Here is a 22337-nt window from a genome sequence, read left to right on the forward strand (position 1 = left end):
GCATGGAGGCCTAGCAGCCATCCCTGGAACAGCAGCCAACTTTTCCTTCACATTTCAATGAAATGAGAGATCCAGAGGCCTGGAGAGATGACCATTGAGAGCTAGATTTTCAAAATTGGTTCCGTAAGCTAGGTGTGGCAGTGACTGTAAGCCCAGAGCTGGAACAATGGAGACAGATGGATCCCAAGGATCTGCTGGCCAGCCAATCTAGACCAAATGGGCACATGCTCACACACATGCATGCTCCTTGAAGTTAGACTTCACATATTTAAACAGTACATCTGAAGCTGAGTGTGGTGGTACACATTTGTAATCCCACTCTCAGGAGGCAGAGGCATATGAACTCAGGCCTTAATGAAACTCTGTCTGAAAGCAAACACAAAGTTACAACTTGACAAACTAGAAATTCATCTCCTTACATGTAAAGCTGGTACCACAGTCAAGATCGAGACTATATATATTCCTGAAAGTTCCTCATAGAACACTTTTGTGCCTCTCTTCTACCTTGCCCCACCCCAGATCATGACTAGCTTCTATCACTCTAGTTTAGTTTATATTTTCTAAAATTCTATGTAAGTAAAACCATCTTGTTTTTTATCTCAGTCGCTTTCTATAAATCTCTTGAGGCCACTTTTTGGCCCACTGTCTTGTTTGTTGAATGGGCATACCACAATCTTGTTGGTCCACTGTCTTGCTTGTTGAATGGGCATAACATAATCTTGTTGGTCCATTGTTTTGCTTGTTGAATGGCATACCACAGTCTTGTTGGTCCATTGTTTTACTTGTTGAATGGACATACCACAATCTTGCTGGTCCACTGTCTTGCTTGTTGAATGGACATACCACAATCTATTTAACCTTCCCTCTGTTGATGGATGGTGCTATCAGGTTTTGACTATTTAAAACTAAATACTTGGTTTCTACTTGGAGTACAGATTTTTGTGGGCATGTGACCTCATTTCCTGTTAGGAACTGTCCAGTGGAATGGCTTTAGGCCATCCTTTGTCAGTGTACATTTAACTTTATGAGAAATAAGGAAGCTGTTTTCCCTGTGGCTGAACCACTTTCCAGCCCCAACCCCAGTGCAGTGGGACAGTTTCAGTCACTCAACATTCTGAGAAACACAAATTAGGTCAAATTTTATTTCTTCCCTTCCCTCCTGTCTTCCCTATTTGATTCCCCTCCCTTATGTCTTCCATTCCCTCCTGTCATTTTCTTCTCTTGTCCTACCTTCCCATTTAGATGAAGTCCAATTTATTGATTTTCCTTCACTAATTAGGGTTTTGTGTATCTTAAAACTTGTGCCAACTCAAGATCACTAAGATTTCTGGTTTTCCACAAATGTTTTTCTTTTATTTTGAGATTTATTTATTTTATGTATATGAGTACACCATTGCTGTCCTCAGACACACCAGAAGAGGGCATTGGATCCCATTACTGATGGTTATGAAGCATCATGTGGTTGTTCAGAACCTTTGGAAGAGCAGCCAGTGCTCTTAACTGCTGAGCCATCTCTCCAGACTGCTACAGATGTTTTTCTAACTGTGCTTACCCTGCTGTCTACGTTCCACCTGGAGACTCGGCTTATGTGTGATAAGAGCAGGGTCTCATTATGTAGCCCAGATTGGCCTTGAACTTGTAGTCCTCCAGCTTCATCCCTCCAAGGGACAGAATTACAGAAGTGTACTGCCCAACCTAGTGTGTTTTGGTGTATCCAATTACTTTTGAGCCAGTTGTGTATTTATTTAATTTTAAAGATTTATTTCATTCTGTATACATATGTGTGTCTCCATATGGGTAAACACACATGAGTTCAGGACATGAGAGAACCAAGAAGAGGGTATCATACTCTTTGGATGTGAAGTTCCAGGTGCTTGTGAGCTGCCCAACGTGTATGCTGGGAGCCACACTTGGGTCCTCTAGAAGAGCAGTATGTACTCATACTCTGCGCCATCTCTCCAGCAGTAGTTCTCCACTTCAAACTATTAATTTATGGTGGAAAACTCTCTGGAAGTCTGATGAGGGTTCGTGAGTAAACAGCGTGTGAGGCACTTGAGTAGTTCAGCTCTGTAAAGTGATAGTGAAATACCAGAACTTAGTGAACGGAAAGACAAAACATGACCTGATGCTGTGCTGGCCCAGTAGCTCATCCAGGGTGACTGAAATCGGAGGGCTGATGGGGGAAGATGAAGGGAGGCTAAATCAATACTCACAAAGATGCATCATGGTGCCAACACTGTCAGACTGGCAGAACTGGGCTTACAGCAACAGCATTCTATTGCCCAGAGCTATAACTGTAACTCAGTGGGTGGTGCTCTTGCCTAAGGGGCACAAGCCCTAGGTTCAATCCCCCGCACCGCATTAGCTGACACGGCTACATGGCCTTGTATGAGCCTCAGTTACCTCATCTAGACGAGAAAGGCTAAAGGCAATTTCTCTCTAACGGAGCTTCGGCGAAAACTCAGCCAGGTGTCGGGGATGGCGTGATGACCTAGCCCAGAACACGCTCTCGGTAAATGTTAGCTCTCCTTCCTCACAGCTCTGCTTTGATTACTCCTTGTGTGTGAGGGACAGGATTGCCCACTGAATGACCCCAGAGGTTCTATCCTGGTTGCCAAGCAACAGGCTACCTGAGCACTCTCCCTCTCCTCCTCCATCAAGAGGGAGATTGTATGGGACTTGAACTTTTCCTAAGGCCTGAGGTGCTTGAAGCTGACATTCCAGGGCTGTTCCTGGCATAGCTGGCTCCTGAGCCCGGCTATTTATAAAGCGAGTGCTTATCTTTGTCCCATAATGCACACGGATGTAAGGGCATGGCTCTTGGTGTTTGGCGGGAGGGGTGGGAACATGGGGTCCTGATGCTCTCACAATAGGTTGTGGTGTTGGCTTTGAGCAGGCGGCCTACACCCTAAGCTGGGCTCACACTACCTCTCCCGGTCATGCCCCCTGCCTTCTGGGTCTGACTGTGCTCTCTGCCCTGATGTCAGCTGCTCCGTGGGTTTTAGATGCCTGTGCAGCGAACTCCTGCTGCACCCGACACTACATTTCTGTGCCTGTCTGCAGATGGACACCTTGGCCCTGGGATCTTGAACCAAACTGAAACAGCTTGGGGGTTTCTTCCTCTCTAATCGTGAGAACAAAAGAAATAGGAAGGAAAAAAAACTCTTGGATCTCCCTCCCCTCATTGCCTTGGTAACGTGTTTGGGTTTTTTTCCCTTTAGATGATAGTTAGTTGTTAGTGTGTGAAGTGTGTGTACATGCCATTGGGAGTGAGGTGAGTGTGTGCAGAGGCCGGTGCAGGGATAGTATCAAGGGACAGCGTGTCCTGCTCTACCATGCCTGTGCCTTCCCTTCCTACAGGGTCTCTCCCTAAACATGGAGCCAGGCCAGTGGCCAGCAAGCCCTGGTGACTGCGCTCTCTCTACCCAGTGCCGGGATTATAGGTGGGTGTGGCCAGTCCCGGCGTGTGGGGGGGGGGGTGTAGGTGCTGGCACTCTTACCCACAGAACCACCTCTCCAGTCCCACCTTGGGAGATTTTTTATTGCCGTCTGTCTGTCTTGCTACCAGTTCCTAAGTCTAAGGGCCTCCCAGACTATTCTTCTAAGGGAGCCAGCTGGTCCCAGCATCACAAACACAATACGTTGTCCCTCTGCCCTCCCTGGGTCAACCTTTCTTCTCCACCAGGGTCAATGTCACAAGTGTTTTTTCCTCCTCTCTGCCCATCACATCCAGGTATACTCTCTGCACCATCCAAACACCATTAGTGCCTCCCCAGAACCAACTGGGTATAACTCACAGTGGTATTTGAGTCTCTTCATGAGTAGGGGTGTGTGTGTGTGTGTGTGTGTGTGTGTGTGTGTGTGTGTGTGTGTACTCTTATGTACAAATGTGTATGTGTGGCTCACATGTATCGGTGTGCATGAATGTAGAGGTCAGATGTCAACTCAGGTCTACCTTGTGTTTTAAGAGAGAACCTCTCACTGGCCTAGAACGTGCCAAGCAGGCTGGCTGCCAAGTGAAGCCCAGGTGTCCCGTATTTACTTCCCCAGCACCGGAATGGAAAGCTTGTCACAACACACCTGGCTTTTCTCATAGGCTCTGGGGAATTAACTTGCATCTTCATGCTGGCAACATCAGGATGATACTGACTCAGCCATCCCTTCAACTCAGACGTTCCTGGGGTCCTGCTGCTGCCTCTGCTCTGCTCTCTGCATTTCTCCTGCTGTTCGTTGGGTGATTCAAACCACCTTATCTATCCTAGCTTCCCTGGTGCCGCTGGGGGCTGTCTCCTCCACTGAAAACACCCTGCCACACCACCTGTCTTGTCAAAATCCTCCCCATCCATCCTTGTCAAGCTCACACCACTGCCACTCAGCCGAAATCCTCCCCGTCGACATCCCGAGAGCAGAGCTGTCCCGGGTTTCTGGCATTTGTTATATTGTTACTGTTTTATCACCGTGCAAACACTTGTGTGATTCTCTTCCTAATTAGATTCTCTAAAGGTCAAGGGCCACTGGTTAGCAGCTGTCACACAAAGTGTGCCGGGTCTGTCCTCAGGACTGTTGTCTGGATTTAGAAATGGATCTACCTGGCAGAGAGGACACAGAGGACAAATGGGTGGGAGGCCTCCATGTCTGTACAGCTGTTTATTGGGATATTTGGTGTGTCCCCACCCCGGAGGAAAACACTGAGAGCATCATTTCACCCTTCTGGACTACATCTGATTTCCCAGTCCAGAAATTAACAAGCACATGACAGTATCCTGGCTTTTTCACCAGGATTCTGGGGGTTGAACTCTTGTTCTTATGCTTACAACACGAACACTTGACTGGCTGAGCTCTCTCCACCCAGCAGTCGCCCTCCTGAGGCCCCTCTGACCGCCTGGCACTTGCCCAGGGAGAGCCATCCCTGGGGGAGACTAGCTTCCAGCTCTCCAAGGCTTCAGTAATTCTCCCTTTCCTGCGTGTCCCCCTCAGCCTTCTGGTTCCCCTGTCACTGTGGGGCACTTAGAAAGATCGAGTTGGGTGTTTGCTGCCATCTAGTGAAGGAAATGTGCATAGTTCAACCTCTGCCTGGAGCCAGTGCTTGCCTTCAGAAAACCATTCCTTGCTCTAGAAACCCATTCCTAGCTAGGGCCCATGTAAGGGTGGATAGACATATGTAAGGGGGACTGAAGGAAAAATTAGGGTTTTCCAGTAGAGTCTCACTGGATATGAGGGCAGACCCCATGCTCAGCAGTAGATGGCCAAAACAAAATAAACTCAATGGTATTTTGTAGATTTTTTTAAAAATTATATTGCTTTGCTTGGGCATTTTTTTCATCTTACAGGTCTTTTGTTTGTAAAATATGTTTTAAATTTTGTGTTTTTATGAGTTTTGTGTGTGTTCCCAGGTGTGCATGTGTGTGGCATGCGTGTGTGGATATGTGTATGTGTGTGGCATGTATATGCATGTGTGTGGCATGCGTGCACATGCACACGGGCGTTTGCTGTTTCTCTGTATATTTCATTTCCATTTTTTGCCTTTTTTTATTTGCCTGTTTGAGAGAGAGACAGACAGACATAGGGGTTGGGTGAATGAGAAGGTTGCGAGAATCTAGAAGGAGATGAGAAAGGGGAAAGTGTGATAAGAATATATTGTAGGAAAAAATACTTTCGATTAGGAAGGGGAGCCCTTGGGATGGATCTATAAGGTCCCACCCTCGACTAGCTTCTATCCAAGGATCTATAAGGGCACACATTATCTAGCCTGCCTCGTCTGTAATCACCCAGACCCGAAAGGAGAGAACATCACTGTGACTTTTGAACTGGCAACTCCCTCAAGATATTTACAGTCCTGCACAGGACTCCTTGTGGCTCATCTCAAAAGGTCCCTGGTCTCACAGGCACCTCCTTCCTCTTTCCATCAAGGTACCAGGGGTTAGTCTGTTTCTGTCACTGTGATAAATGCCAAAACCAAAACAACTTGGGGAGGAAAGGGTTTAATTTCAGCTTGTAATTCCAGAAAACAATCCTGAATGACTGAAGGAAGTGAAGGCAGGAAGCTGAATGGAAGCAGAGACAACAGAGGAGTGCGGTCTGCTGGCTTACTCTCTGGCTCATGCTTGACGAGCTTTTTATACTCTCAGGCCCTCCTTCCTAGGAATGGTGTCGCCCACAGTGGACTGGGCCCTCCCACATCAATCATCATCCAGACGGTTCTTCACAGATGTGGCCATAGGGCAATCTGATGGAGGCAATTCTTCAACCAAAGTTCCCTCTTCCAAAGTAACTCTATCAAAAACGAGCAAGCAAACCCTGTCTCTCTAGGGAGCTGGGATTATGGGTGATAGTTCCAGGTTCTAATATTGCCCAGCCATGTTTCCAATTGAGCCATCCCCAACCCCCTGCTCTAACTCTGCAAACACTTTACCCAGAGTCAACCAGGATTCTTGTTGAAACCAAGAAATGATGGCTGGAGCCAATCCAGGCTGGCTCTTGGACATTTAATACACCCATTTCTTCCCATCTCACTCCTCAATAACTTCCATGTTTGTAGCCTGAAACCAGTCACGGCGGGGACATTCACGTCACAGAAATCTGTGACACTGAGACACAAGGCCTTTTCTACCCAAAGAGCCAACGGCTAACCACCTTCCTGATAGATGACTGGCTCGGGGCTACGTCAAATCCCTGCTCACACAACCACCAAGCAAGAGGGACATTTCGGCCCCTGACTCAATGAAATGCAAACTAGATGTTTCTTTTACCTATTTATTCGTTAGACACCTGGGACAGAGATTGGAGCGTCTGAAAGTCGGGGCGCTGACTGACAAGTCAGAGTCATGCTTTTAGGTTTGAGTCATACACCCAATTCCGTGATGCTGGTAGGAACACCCGCAGCAAGCTATTAACTTACTGCGGGGTTTTGACGTACATGCAAAAAAGAGCTACATGTGGCAGGTCACATACTCAAAACACCGAACAGACACATTGGGGAATGTACTGAGAACACAATCTGAAGTTTTCCTGGGATCTTCCCTTCTTGTTTCTCATCTCTACGTAAGTTGGACTGTCCTCCAGGCCTTCCGTTACGGTCGGTGCCCTTTGCAGTCCCTCCTAACATCTCTCTACATGAAATCTTTCCAAGAGTCATTTAAAAAATGGACGCCAACCTGTCACCTCGTTCAGCCAAGAACACAGATCGAACGGCCTGTGTTCAGTGAGTCCGCCGCCTGCTCGCCAGAGGCTGGAGGCTAAGCTGTGAGGCTGTGAGGTAGGGGTGGAGATGAGGGTTCAGTCATTGTGAACCTTGACCTTGGCCACATCCAAGCTGGACAAGTCTCCATTGCAAAACACCTGGTGCGATGAACTTGACCTGTCCTTCAGCCTCAGCTTGACCATCTTCTCCATGTGTCTCCGGTAGGCCCTCTGGATGACGGCGGCGCCTTGCTCCTCCTCCTTCCTCTTGGTGGTGGTGACTATGGGCTCGTAGAGCTTCTTAAAAGGGTTGGCCTCCATAAACTTCTCCTCCATCATGGTTTTCATGGTATCCAAGCCGCTGGAGTCCCCGAGGACCCTGGTAGTGAAAGCAAAGAGAACATCCATGCAATGGAGGCGGTCGCCCATCACCATGGGCAAGTCCATCACTAGAAACTGAAACTTATTCGGCTTGGCCACACGCAACGGCTCCGGCAGGGCGTCGGCAAAGTCAGAGAGGGCCGAATACTGGATGAACTGCGACGCCTCGGGGTCAAACTTCTCCCAGACCTCATAGAAGATTTCAAAGTCGTCCTCTCCCAGAGGGTCCTCGCTCTCCTCCGTGGCTGTGTTGAAGTTCTCGAGGATCACGGCGATGTACATGTTGACCACGATGAGGAAGGAGATGATGATGTAACTGACGAAGTAGACGACGGCTATCTGCGGCTGCTGACAGCTGTCTTGGGAGGAGGAGTTGCAGTGTTCTTTTGCCTCCAGCATGGGGTTGAGGAGGGTATCCCAGCCAGCCGAAGTGGTTATCTGGAAGAGGCACAGCATGCTGCCCGTAAACGTCTCGAAGTTGAAGATGTCGTCGATCCCGGAGCCCTTCTTCACTTTGGAAAACCAGCTCATCCCAAAGATGGCGTAAATGAACATCACCAGGAAGAGCAGCAGACCGATGTTGAAGAGAGAGGGGAGAGACATCATCAAAGCAAAGAGGAGGGTCCTGATTCCCCGGGCCGCCCGGACCAGCCTGAGGATTCGACCAATCCGAGCCAAGCGGACGACTCTGAAGAGCGTGGGCGGGAAAGGAATGTCACTGTCCTCCAAGCGGGAAACCAGGGTACCTAGAGAGGGAGGACCAGTGAGCTCCCAACAAGCACTCCAGCTTCGAACCCAGCCAGTCTCCCACCTCAGAATCCTGAGGGGGCCAACTTGTTACACACGGCTTCTCATTTATACACAAACTAAGAACTGGTCACTTGTGTTTCTATTTGAAGAATAATCTCTAAGGGCCATAGAATTTTAGATGGAACTTTTGGTGGGGGCTGGGATGCCCACGCCACTGAAGGCAAGGAAGGAAACTATGGCAGCTTATACTATGCAGGGTTTTACCTGTTGCATTTTCCCACGGGGCCACACCTGCCACGATGTTTCCCTATTTACTGGATGTAGATGGGACACGGGCCCTTTCTTCAAATGTTGACTCTCCCAGAGTGCACGGAAATGCTTCTCCTAGAGTATGGCTGAGACCCCCAAGCTTACTAAAAGGGACGGATGCTTCTTCATCTGGGGTTCTGAATGGGGCTCTGCCGTGAGGACGGACTAACTGTGCTGTGTAGAGCTGCAGGGACGCAGAACTGAGCTTTCCTCTACTCTGAAGACGCCCACTGATCCCTGTTTGATGTTCTGCTCACCCTGAGGTCCCGCTGAGGTCTCACGAAGCTCACACATGTTCTCTGCTGTGGACAACCCAGAAATGGTGTCTCCGAGCTTTGTGAAAACTGGTGAATATTTGGGCCTAAAATGTCACCCTGTTTTCTCATTGCTTGCCCAGCAGGTACATGCTATGAGCAGTTAAGGCAATTTACATTTTGGCCCAAATATTATAGAATGGCTGGAACATGCTTGCCTTGTGTAGGCATGGTCTTCCCCTTGCTCTGAGGTCATTAGGGATCATGGCAGTGAAAATGCTTTTGCCAGTCTCCTAATGACTACAGAGAGCTCACTGGCTAAACCTTGTCGTCTGACTATATAAAAGACACACGCTAGATGGGCAGACAATCCTAGCAAGGATAGTGCTCGCTCAGCAATACCAGCCCTTTCAGGCTCAGCCTTAAATCCTTTCTGGACTAACCGGGTCTGTGTGAATTTGTCTTTTCTCTGAGTGTAGTTTTTTTTCTTTTTCTTTTTTTTCTTTTTGTGTGAACCCCATGACTTGGTATTCAACTAAAATGAGTAAGCCTTACTTGGCAACTAGACAGCTAACTCCCAGACCCACTCATTTTTGCGTTACTGTAAAAGCTCAGGGAGGAGCCAGGGGAAAGTGTGGAGACCAGGTGCTGGGTGTGTGTGTGTGTGTGTGTGTGTAGACCAGGTGCTGGGTGTGTGTGTGTGTGTGTGTGTGTGTGTGTGTGTGTGTAGACCAGGTGCTGGGTATGTGTGTGTGGGAGACCAGGTGCTGTGTGTGTGTGTGTGTGTGTGTGTGTGTGTGTGTGTGTGTGTGTGTAGACCAGGTGCTGGGTGTGTGTGTGTGTGTGTGTGTGTGTGTGTGTGTACCAGGTGCTGGGTGTGTGTGTGTGGAGACCAGATGCTGTATGTGTGTGTGTGTGTGTGTGTGTGTGTGTGTGTGTGTGTGTGTGTGTGTGTGTGTACCAGGTGCTGGGTGTAGACCAGGTGCTGGGTGTGTGTGTGTGGACCAGGTGCTGTGTGTGTGTGTGTGTGTGTGTGTGTGTGTGTGTGTGTGTGTGTAGACCAGGTGCTGGGTGTGTGGAGACCAGGTGCTGGATGCAGACACACATGGGACTCTGCATGTCAGTGAACAATGTTTGGTTTCTTGTGAAGGTTGGGCCTACATTGGAGCATGTGGGATTTCCATCATCTGGGAGCTGTTAGAAGGATTCCAGAGATAATTCTAGAAGCTGCACAGTCCCCAGCACATCCTGGAATGGGTGGTGGAATGAGGATCCTCTTCACTTATGGGAGGAAGGGCTCACGGTGCTCCCTTTGGTGCAAGGAGGTCCCCGAATCATCTGTTCACCATTCTCCAACCTCAATTGACATCAATTTCACCAGAACTTAGGATCGGGACTAATTAATAAGGATCATAGGTCTATTTTGCTGCCAAGAGATGAGCCTATTTAAACTAACTACATATACCTCCGAGCTTAGAACCCAAGCAGACTCCCTGACAGCCCGCATTACTCGATATCGAGAGAAGCCACTCAGGTCTAAACCTGTGGTGCAGTCTTTCTGAGATGGGATGAAGCCTCCATTTGTAAAATTTGGTTCTCCTTGTCTTCATTGCTTTCTGAACTACGAGAAAGACTCTGGGACCCTCCTGCACCATGTGAAAGACGAAGTTAAGTCAGATGTGACAGCACACACCCATAATCCCAGCACTCCGGAGGCTGAAGTAAGAGGTTTAAATGAGCTTGAGGCCAGCCTAGGCTGTATGGTAAATTCTAGGTCAACCTGCACTAGAGCGACACCCCATCTTAACATTCCTTCTCAGAAAAAGAGAAAGAGGGGGGAAAGTCAAATTAATGGATAAGTTCCAATCAAATTTCAAGGACCCAAATAAATTCTAATCTCTTAGCCATGAAGAAGTATAATACTTAACATGCACAGGGCTGAATTTTGATTCTCAGCACAAAAGAAAGAAAAAAAAAAGAAGGAAGGAAGAAAGGTGGGAGGGAAGAAAGACAGACAGGAAGGAAAGAAGGCAGGAAGGCAGGCAGGCAGGCAGGCAGGCAGGCTAGAGACGGCTCAGAGATGAAGAACATGAGCTTCTGTTGTGTTGCACTTGAGTTTGATCACTAACGTCCATATCAGGTGGGGGCCTGGAACTCCAGCTCCAGAAGTTCAGTGTCTTTGGCCCTGGTCTCCTTGGTCACCCATACACATAATTTTAAAAACACGAAAGAAGAAAGGGAATGAGTGTGTGCTAATAACGCTCTTTCTCCCATTTGCTCTGTGCTTGATACGGCGGGACTGTAGCTAGGAAAACCCCACTGGTTGTAGAAAGAGGCTTGCCGGCCATGGTGTCAGCTGAGACGCATGCAGCCCAAACCCTGAGTAAACAGAAGATTCAGGTCAAGGAGTGTGTACTGCTTCTCATGTGAGGTAGTCTTGACAGCTGAGTGGGAAGCAAGGGAGCCCCAGCTATGGATCCTGCTCCAACAGCTGCTCTAGTACCCTTGTGGGTTTTGAACCCAGACACCAACATCAGTACTAACGGACAAGCTCCTAAAACCACAAACTGCCCACGGGGGCTCACGGTAGCATGGAAGAGGTGGGAATTCCTATTCAGCCACCTGAGACATCAGGAACCACGGCAACAACTGTTAATGGAGATACTTTGTTTCTCTCCGTTGAACAAGCAAACGGGTCAAGAGAAAGGAAATTACCGCCTGTGGCAACTTTCCAATAGAGCCGGCCATTCTTAGCCCCCTACCGCCACCCGGCGCTACATTAAGCATAATCTGTTGCTTTGTGGAAACGCTTGATACACTTCCAAATGATTATCTTTAGGGTTTATGTCTGCTTCTCCTGGAAAGTCCTGGCTACTGGTTTTACTTACTAATGATAGAAAGAACCACGACCACACAATCAAATAAGTTCCAGCCATTGGTGAAGTAGTGTTGCCTCAAAGCAAAGACTTTGATGAGACACTCTACGGTAAAGATGACCACGAAGGCTATGTTGAGGATATCAAAGGTTTTCTTCACATTTTCGGGCTGGTCGGCAGATTCAGCCATCATGATAATCATATTTAAGACAATAAGACCCAGAATGATGACATCAAAGACCTGGCTTGTGACCAGGTCGAACACAAAGGCTTGACATTTGTTCTGAAGAGGAAAAAGGAAAGAAAAAAATTATGTCGTTAAGACAACAAAATTCATTTTCTCTTACAATGGAGGCAACTCCTTGAAATATACACAAGACCCCTTCAAAGGACAAGAAATTCTCATAGTTTCCCATTGTGGCTTGGGTAACTGTTTTATGTGCTCAGGCCTGTATTTTCACTTCTACTTTAAAACAAAAACATAAATCAAAAGTATCCCCAGTAGTGACACAACTTTGATGTGATGTGCAGTCAGTGAGGCTGAGCTAAAATGGCTCATGTATGATGTGATGTGCAGTCAGTGAGGCTGAGCTAAAATGGCTCATGTATGCTTCAACGACAGAAAGATGGCCCTTGATGTCTGTGTCTGCATTTACCCAAGAGATGGACGCAGAGAGCATCTACATCTTGGGCAAAGCGGAACAGACAGAGATCTCTGTCTACCAGTTCAGAATAATCAGCAAAACTCTTCATTCACACAATCCTTAAATGTCAGTGTTTAATTCCAGTTGGAATAAGCTAGAAAAGCAACATTCCAGCCCAGCAGTTATTAAAGATGGAGAACTGATTATTTCATAGTATGACTGGGGGTGATGTTAAACACTGTCTCCTTTTTTTTTTAAAGTTTTAGATTTTTTTTAAGATTTATTTTTGTTGGGTGTAATGAGGTATGTCCTTAATCTAAGCATGTGAGAGACAGAGGCAAGGGGTTCAAGGCAGCCTGGTCTACATAGTGATTTCCAGGTCACCAGACCTACCTAATGAGACTCTGTGTTAGTAGAAAAGTAACTCTCAGACTCTCAGTAGTGAACATGCATGTCTAATTTTCCTAAGGACTTGGGTGCATATTGGTTCTTTAAGTTCTAAGATAACACATATATATTTTAAAGATCCTGGGGTCTGGAGAGATGGCTCAGTGGATATGACTGCATACTGCTCTTGCAGAGGTCCTGCGTTCATTCCCTAAGCATCTGGGTCAGATGGCTCACCACTGCCTTTAGCTCTGGGGGATCTGATGCCCCCTTCTGGCCACTGAAAGCACCACACTCCCATGAACATGTACACCCACAAAGATGCACATACACAAATACTTTTAAAACAATAAAAAGAATACTTCCTTTAAAAATTAACAGGCTTTTTAGAAATCTGCGTGTTTAGATCATGCATCCTGCATGTGTGCTTAGAGTTAGTTGCTCTCACCAGGGGCCTTGGGATGGGCTTTTGAGGTTTCTTGGTTCCTAACTTTTTCATTGCATTGTAATATTTCTTCTGTTCTTCTGTCATAAAAATGTCTTGGCCACCTAAGTGCATGAAGAAATCAACCGTCAATTAGCCTCTGCTAAGCCATCTTTGCAAATCAAGTCCTGAATTTTTAGTAACAATTTTAAAGTTACATGTCACTTTTATCAATAGTTCCTACTCCAAAAGAACTTGAAAGAATCTGGACTCTGGGACCAGAAGGAAAATTGATTTTAAGATAAGGGATAAGAGAGGAATAAGGTCATGCCAGTCAGCTATGGCTCACTTCTTAGAACACACAGATGACACATTTTAATGAACATCCTATGCAATCTGTGTAAAAACTAAATACACTTCAGGCTGCATAACTTAAATCATAATAGAGCTAGAATAAAAATTAGCAATAGAAATATTAGACTAAAATATCATAGCAGAGGAAGGTTAAAAGAGGGAAGAAGGGAGGACCAAAGTACATTATATACACATGCATGTACATATGTATATGCACATGTATGTACATATGTATATGCACGTGTATGTACATATGTATATGCACATGTATGTACATATGTATGTACACGTGTGTGAACATGTTAGTTAAAATAAAACCCACAATAACTAATATGCACAAAGGAAATAGGAAAATTTTAAAAAGACAGAAAATACTATGTAATGATACTAAAATTACTTAAGTAACTAATGTAACATTACTAACAAAAGTTAATTAAAATCTTCCTAGAAAAATTCTTAAGAGGAAACATATGAGTTTTAAATATTTTTACCACTAATAAGAAAAACAAACCAGGATTTCCATCTCTAGAAATTCATGAAACCAAAAAGAAAAAAAATCTAGAAATATCAGATAAAATAGAATAAAATTCTTTTAGAAATATGCAGCTGGACTTTTACAGAAGTTTGGAAACAGTAAAGAGAGGTTCCAGGCTCTGAAAAGTAAGAAACAAAATGGTAAGTTAGTCCTAAAGGCACTGCTGGAGGAGGCTGGAAGGTTAACACTGAATGGCTCTTCCGGAGGCCCCAAGCTTGGTCCCCAGCACCCATGTCCAGCAGCTCACAGCATATGTAAGTTATCTGGGATCTGGTGCCCTCTTCTGGCCTCTTCATGTACTGCACTCATGTGTGCACACCCCCATCCACACACACACAATAGCATCTTTTTCAAAAGGAAAGTGTCCCCTGACAGTCAAACCCAATAAGAAGCACTGCTCACTAGCAGTAAAGCACTCTTGAGACTGTAATACTAGAATGTATGTGTCTGGTGTGAGGACAATGAGTAGTTGTGGATGTTTTAAATATTTATTTTGTTTTGAATTATGTGTATGTATGTGTGTGGGTATGTTCATATGACTGTAATTACCTACAGAAGACAGAAGACGGCATCTAATACCCAGAGCTGGGTTTATAAAGTCAGTTATGAGAAGCTCGACCTAGGTGCTGGGAATCCAGCCTAGGTCCTTTGTAAGAGCAGTGGGTGCTCTTAACTCTGAGCCTCCTCTCCGGCCCCTGACTTAACTCTGAGCCTCCTCTCCAGCCTCTGACTTAACCTCTCAGCCTCCTCTCCAGCCTCTGACTTAACCTCTCAGCCTCCTCTCCAGCCTCTGACTTAACCTCTCAGCCTCCTCTCCAGCTCCTTAACTCTGAGCCTCCTAGCTCCTGACTTAACTCTGAGCCTCCTCTGGCCCCTGACTTAACTCCTCAGCCTCCTCTCCGGCCCCTGATTAACTCTGAGCCTCCTCTCCAGCCTCTGACTTAACCTCTCAGCCTCCTCTCCAGCCCATGACTGGACCCGAAACTGTAACAGAAAAAAAAAAACAGATTTCAAAAAAACAAAAATTAATAAATCTTCCAGGAAAATGAAACATAGTTGTGAATCTTAGGTTTTAAAAAGTCTATGATCTCTGGTAAACATTGATGTGTCTGCTGGAAGGACTTTAGAAAAACAAGAACAGAGCAGTAGATGGAAAGAGATAAAGTGTATCACAGCAGAAAACAACAACATAGAAAGGAAACAATGCAAAGAATTGAAGAAACTAGGACTTTGTTCTTTGAAAAAATAAACAAGAGTAAAAATCCTCCTAGTGGCTATTAGTCTCTCTAAGAAGAAAGCCCAAATCCATAGAGCTACAGACAAGAGAGCCTTCCATGCCCACCACATACAAGGAGTCACACCCCCAAAAACGCCAAAATGAAATGCATTATTGTGCACACTAACTTAGAAAAACAATGCCAGACATGGTGGGTAGCTCATACATGTAATCTTGGTACTTGGGAGCTGAGGCAAAAGGGTTGTTATGCGTTTGGGGCCAGCTTGGGCAACACAGTGAGCTCCAGGCCAGCCTGCCTCAAAAAAAAGCAACAACATTAATAGTAATAGTGATGAGGAAGAGGATGGGGAGGAGGGAGAAGAGGATGGGGAGGAGGGGGAAGAGGATGGGGAGGAGGGGAAGAGGATGGGAGGGAAGAGGATGGGGAAGGGGAGGGAGGGGAAGGGGAGAGGAGGGGAAGGGGAAAAGGAGGGGAGGGGAGAGGGGGAGGAGGGAAGAGGGGGGAAGAGGGGAAGAGGGATAGCAGCATTTACTGGCTTAACAAAATAAAATGGAAAGGTATATGGCAATCTAAATAAGTATAATCTGATGAATTTGAAGAATTTGTTTAGAGTTTTTTAGATAATATAATGACATCTGCCACACGAGCCTGAAGACCTTCCTGAACACATGTGAGAACTGGAGGGAGAACTGACTCCATGAAGCAGCCCCCTGACCTCTACATGTCCGAACCCACCAGCACGCCATATGCATGCACACACACGCGGTGACAATAAATGAAGAGTAAAAATAGGTTGGAAAAAGTCTCGAGACCAGCCGGGGCTTCGTTGAGAAAGCCTGACTCAAAACAAGCAGACTCCGAAAATGTGACTCTTCACCTTATGTGATTAAAATAAATTTTTTTGAAATGTTTATGAACGAAATGAAGCAAATCCTGCAGGAGGGGCCTGTGGGGCATCTCCGGGAGGCAGGAGGATGTTCTTTGGTCATAAATATGATGCTGGGTGCTGGATATTTTGAGGTTTGTTCTAGAATGTTCTTGTGGACTTTTGAAATTTTCCATAATGTAAAAGCAATGAAAGGATGTGGCTGTGTGGTGCGCATCGTTCCAGCAGAGGGTTAAGTCGACATTGCAAGGCCGACACCCAGGTTGCTGGTATTGATTGCAATCAGGACGGGCATCACAGAGGGGACCCAGAGTCGCCTCCTGCTCCCTGAGCGGCAGACTCAGTAAGGCAGTGCCACAGCAGCACTGGACTTCCCCAGCAGAGAACGGAGGTTGGCAGCAAGGTACGGTTCAGATGATCAAAGAGATTGGCAGAAAAATCTAAACGAGGTTTGGCACAGTTACAAACACCAACGGCCAAACACCAAGCCGGGGTCAGAAGTGACTTGCGCCCCATAGGCAGAGTTTGGTTCCACAAAACCTCAGGTCTATAAGAGTTTTAAAAATATATAAGTACACTGCCACTATCTTCAGACACACCAGAAGAGGGCATCGGATCCCATTAGATGGTTGTTAGCCACCATGTGGTTGCTGGGATTTGAACTCAGGACCTCTAGAAAAGCAGTCGGTGCTCTTAACCACTGAGCCACCTCTCCAGCCCCGAGTTTTAAAAATATATACAATAATAAACAAGTAAGAACTGGAGCAGGGAGGGCGGTAGTGGGTGGTGCCTGCTTTCCCAGCATAAGGACCAGAGCTTGAGTCCCCAGAACCCACGTGAAAAGCCGGGTGCAGGGCTGGGTAGTATGGCTACGTGGTAGGGACTTGCTTAGCATGGACAAGCCATTGGGTTTCATCCCAAGACTGAAAAGATAAAGGTTATCAGTGTGGCAGTACGGGCCTGCAATCCCAGCACTGGGGAGGTAGAGACAGACAAAGTCAGTGAGTTCCAGCTTCAATGAGAGACTCTGTCTCAAAAAACAAGGTGGAGAGATGCTGAGGAAGACTTGCACACACACACACACACACACACACACACACACACACACACACGCACAGAGACACACACAAAGACATACACACACAGAGACATACACACACACAGAGACATACACACACAGAGAGACACACACAGACACACACCAACACAAACAGATACACAGAGACACACACAGAAACACACATACAAACAAATATACACAGACACAGACACACACAAAGAAACACAGACACGCAAAGAGATACATACAGAGACACACACAAACACACACAGAGACACACACAGAGACACAGATACAGATAAATACACACATAGACACAGATACACACAGAGACACAGATACAAACAGATAAATACACACATAGACACAGAGACACACAGAGACACACATACAAACAGATATACACAGACACAGACACACACAGAGAAACAGACACACAAACAGATACACATAGAGACATACACAAACACACACACATACACACAGACATAGACACACACAGACACACATACAGATACACACAGACACACAGACACAGACACACACAGAGAAACACAGACACACAAACAGATACACACAGAGACACACACAAACACACACACAGACACAGACACACACAAAGACATACACATGCACACACATGTGCACACAAACACAATGTAAAAAGAAAGTCACAAAATAGACTTAATAGATTGAATATGCATAAAAAAGAATGATGATTTGTCTTTAAAACAGTCAAAAGATGTAAGCAGACAGTCCTTACCAATGTTAGGACCACTGATCTAAAACATGTCATGATCACTAATGACCAAGTAATGGCATATAAAACCATGGTGCAACACTTTCCGCTGTCTAGGAAAGCGATTGTAAAAGCTAGTGATGGGATGAAGAGGGCTCAGTCCCAGCCATTCTCAAATCTGGGAAGTGATTGGGCAATAACTCTCATATTTTAATAACAGGAAGTTATACTAAGAAAATAACCAGAATTTTAAGGATGCTCATGATTGCTTAAGCCATAGAGAAATGTAGAAAAGACTTAGACGGTGAAAAAGAGGAGACAAATTCAGTCAAATTATGGTATATAATTCAGCTCCCATGGTATGTGCGTTTGCATGTGTGCGTGTGTGTTCAGGTACGTGCATTCATGTGTGTGCAGAGAAAAGGACACCAGGTGTTCTGTTCTATCACTCTTTTTTTTTTTTTGGAGCTGGGGACAGAACCCAGGGCCTTGCGCTTGCTAGGCAAGCACTCTACCACTGAGCCAAATCCCCAACCCCATCACTCTCCATCTTGTTCCCATGAGACAGGGTCTACCACTGAGCCTGGAGCTGGACTGGAAGCTAGCAAATCCCTGAGGTTCTCGCATTTCTGTGTCCATGGCACTAGAGCTACAGACATGAGGAGCCATGCCCAGCTTTCAACATGGGGACTTGGGATTTGAACTCAGGTCCTCATGATTGCACAGCAAGCACTCCTGCCAACGGAGTCATCTCCCTAGCCCTGAAAATTCTTACAGCAAAAAAATGATTTCCTAAAATAGGGTATGACTAATGAGCTTAGACACCCCAAAATTAAAAGTATAAAATAATCCCAATGATGCAAATACACATACACACATACACACGTGCGCGTGTGCACATACACACTCATACACACTCATACACACATACACACACTCACACTCATACACACTCATATCCATACACACACTCACACACGCACGCGCATACACACATGTGCACACACTCATACACACATACACACTCACACTCATACACACTCACATTCATACACACACACGTGCACACACACTCATACACACATACACACACTCACACTCATACAAACTCATACACACATACACACACTCACACTCATACACACTCATATTCATACACACACTCACTCACACACACACACACATGCACACACACACACACTCATACATATAAGCCGTGAACAGCCTTCTTTCCGCGTTAGAATCACAGTCCCTCCAAGCACTGGTGGAACCAGGTGAGAGCGAGGATCCGGCCAGAGCAGCATGTGTACTTATCTTTTTCTGCTGCTGATTGAAGTTGTCAATAATAACACCGATAAAGAGGTTCAGGGTAAAGAAGGAGCCGAAGATGATAAAAACCACAAAGTAGAGATACGCGTAGAGGTTCGCCTCAAAGTCCGGCTGCTCGTCTTTCTGTTGGGGACATTTTTAACAAGAGAAAAACAGTTACTGAAGGAAAACACATCAAGCTGCCCTAGCTGCCTCGTTCAGAAATCCAGAGTGGATTTCCCCAGCAAGTGCAACCACATAGCGTCCTGCTGGGAGGATGCACCTCTGGACGCCCCTTCTTTGGGTCTCTCGCTAAGCTCCAGATGCACACAGTGGGGAGATGGGAGCCAGGAGGCTTGGGTATTTCTCCCAGACAATGAAGACCATTAAGAGATGAGAAGAAAGGGGGAGGGACATGGTGGTGTTTGTCTTCTGAAAGTCTCCCATATCTATGGAGACCAGGACAACTTGCAGGAACTGGTTCTCTCCTTCCACCATGTGGATCAGAGGGAAGGAACTTGGGTTGTCAGGCTTAATAGCAAGTTGTCCACTAAGTCTCTGGCTCCCTCTCATTTGAACCCAGAGCTCACCGGTAGTCTAACTGGTCAACTTGCTCCTGGAATCCCATCTCCACTCTCTAAGCACTAGAATTACAGGCAGGGAACATTCCCATGCCAACCCAGCATCTATGTGCACTCTAGGCATCCAAACTCTGGTCCTCATTCATGTACACATATCATATGCACACATATACAAACAATAAGTTAAAAATTAAACATTTAAAATGTATATATGATACACATAATTATGAGGTATAAATATTACAATGAATTACAATATTAACATTATGTCTCTATTAGCTTTGGCTCTCTGGGAATGAGATTTTGTTAATGTACTAAGAATTAAGCTAAGTGATTTATTGCTATGCACTATCTACATATAGATGCCAGTCTGTTAGGTTATGAGGAAAACTGGTAGCCATGAAGACTTCTTCCTCGGTTCTGCATCTCTCCTGCTCCCAGCCCACTTGTCTGAAGCCCTCAATCTGTTTTGGACATCAACTCTGTAGATCCCTCAGTACCGTGACTACAGATGTGCCATGGTATGAAACTAACACCCTGCCACCCATTGTTTCCATTCTTTTTTTTTAAGATTTATTTATTTACTTAATATATATAAGCACATTGTAGCTGTCTTCAGACACACCCAACCTCATTACAGATGGTTGTGAGCCACCATGTGGTTGCTGGGAATTGAACTCAGGACCTCGGGAAGAGCAGTCAGTGCTCTTAACCGCTGAGCCATCTCTCCAGCCCCATTGTTTCCATTCTTGACTCAACTGTCCTGCTCTGCATAAGTCTCTCCTCATCCTTCCACTGGACCAGACAAGGAGCAGGGAATGGGCTAGACTGCTAAGTGTGCTTCCAACTTTGAGACTCGATTTTGACTTTCTCATACGCTGAAATTCTACAGTCACTCCTACTCTCTTAGTGCTTGCCCAGTTGAGACATGCAGACCATCATGTCCTCCTGTCCATCATTTGGAGATGACCTATAGGCGAGTTGGAGGACCTTGCTATGATGCTTAGTTTCTGTCAAGTTGACACAAACTAATGTCACCCAGGAAGAGGGAATCTCAACTGGAAATTACATCTATGAGTCTGGCCTGTGGGGTGTAGGAGGACCTATCCCTAGGGAGGTGGACCCAAATTGTATAAGGAAGGTGGCCAAGCAAGCCAGGTGACGTCTGCATGCTAGTTATGCCAACTTGACACAAGCTAGAGTCACTAGAGAAGCTTCAATTAAGAAATTGCCTCTATAAGATAGGGCTGTAGGCAAGCTTGTAGGGCACAAACCATTGTGGGTGGGGCCTGGTGATCCTGGGTGCTGTAGAAAGCAGGGGGAGCAAGCCATGAAGAGCAAGCCAGTAAGCAGCACCCCTCCATGGATGGCCTCCACATCAGCTCCTGTCTCCAGGCTCCTGCCTGGCTTATGTTTCTGCCTTTGCTTCTTCCCCCCAACAACGTGATATATAAGCCAGACAAACCACTTCCTCCCCAGGTTGCTTTGGTCATGGTATTTCATTTCAGCAACCCTAAAGAAGTTAGAGGAAGTAATCCAGGTTTTCCCCCGCTGGAGTCTCTGCTTCAGTTCTTGCTTCCTAGTTCCTGCCTTGAGCTCCTACCCCATTTTCCCTCAACAATAGCCCGTAACCTGCTAGCTTACAAAAACAAACAAAACACTCTCCATCCCCCAAGTCAATTTGGCCAGTGTTTTATCACAGCAACAGAAGCCAAGTTAGCACACATGGGGTTCTTGTTCTGGTCCCATCTCCTACATGAATGGTTTTCCGCTCTTCCCTGCTAACACAGAGGAAATACTGGACTCTACAGAACACTGGGGTGTCAGACATGGAAAAGATACGTAATCGATCTCTTTATCAGGCCATTCTGCACCCTAATTTTGTCCTCAGAAGAACAAACAAGGGTGTGGGATAGTGAAGCTGCCGTACAGGAAGTTAGGGGGCCGTCCACAAACTCATAGCACCTCCGGTTTGAGCATGACATTCTAGAACACAGTGAGACATTAACTCACCTCTCTGGAATCGACAGCTGCATTCATGATTTCCAGCCAGCCCTTATAGGTTGCCTGAAACAGAAGTAGAAACCTCGGACACAGATGTAGACATTTTTTTCATCAAGAGAGGCTTGCACGCAAAAGCTTGTCAAGCCCTGTGGGTGGGTGGGTGTAAGGTGACCCTCCATCCTGCCCCAGAGAGAGGTCGGCAGGGAAGAATAGTCCTGGACATGAGGAGGGGTGTTGTGCCCAATCTCGGTCTTCTTTATTCTCCCAAGACTAATGATTTAAAAACAAATTCAACGTCTACACAAAAGGTTACTTGGGAAGAGCCAAGATAGCACACGATTTTTGTGCTGCCTGACCAACACCTGGCTGGCTGCTGTTGCTTGGAAAAAAAAAAAAAAGAGAGAGAGAGATAGAGATACTGACAATGC

General features: G+C 46.1%; 1 protein-coding gene across 2 annotated transcripts in view; it reads right to left on the bottom strand.

The window, feature by feature from the left end:
* Positions 1–6739: 6739 nt before the first annotated feature.
* Positions 6740–22337, bottom strand: part of Scn11a (sodium voltage-gated channel alpha subunit 11) — a 72212-nt gene continuing 56614 nt past the window's right edge. The window contains exons 23-27 of one of the 2 annotated variants that reach the window (XM_032911129.1): positions 21919–21972; positions 19331–19468; positions 13229–13333; positions 11762–12032; positions 6740–8306 (exon numbers count right to left, since the gene is read on the bottom strand). In XM_032911129.1, coding sequence (XP_032767020.1) covers positions 7276–8306; positions 11762–12032; positions 13229–13333; positions 19331–19468; positions 21919–21972 — 1599 coding nt within the window. In that variant the 3' untranslated portion in view covers positions 6740–7275. Of the gene's footprint in view, positions 8307–11761; positions 12033–13228; positions 13334–19326; positions 19469–21918; positions 21973–22337 lie in introns of both variants that reach the window. The other variant, XM_032911130.1, reaches the window with a different exon arrangement.

The sequence above is a fragment of the Rattus rattus genome, chromosome 8 (assembly GCF_011064425.1).
Source record: "Rattus rattus isolate New Zealand chromosome 8, Rrattus_CSIRO_v1, whole genome shotgun sequence".
NCBI lineage: Eukaryota > Metazoa > Chordata > Mammalia > Rodentia > Muridae > Rattus > Rattus rattus.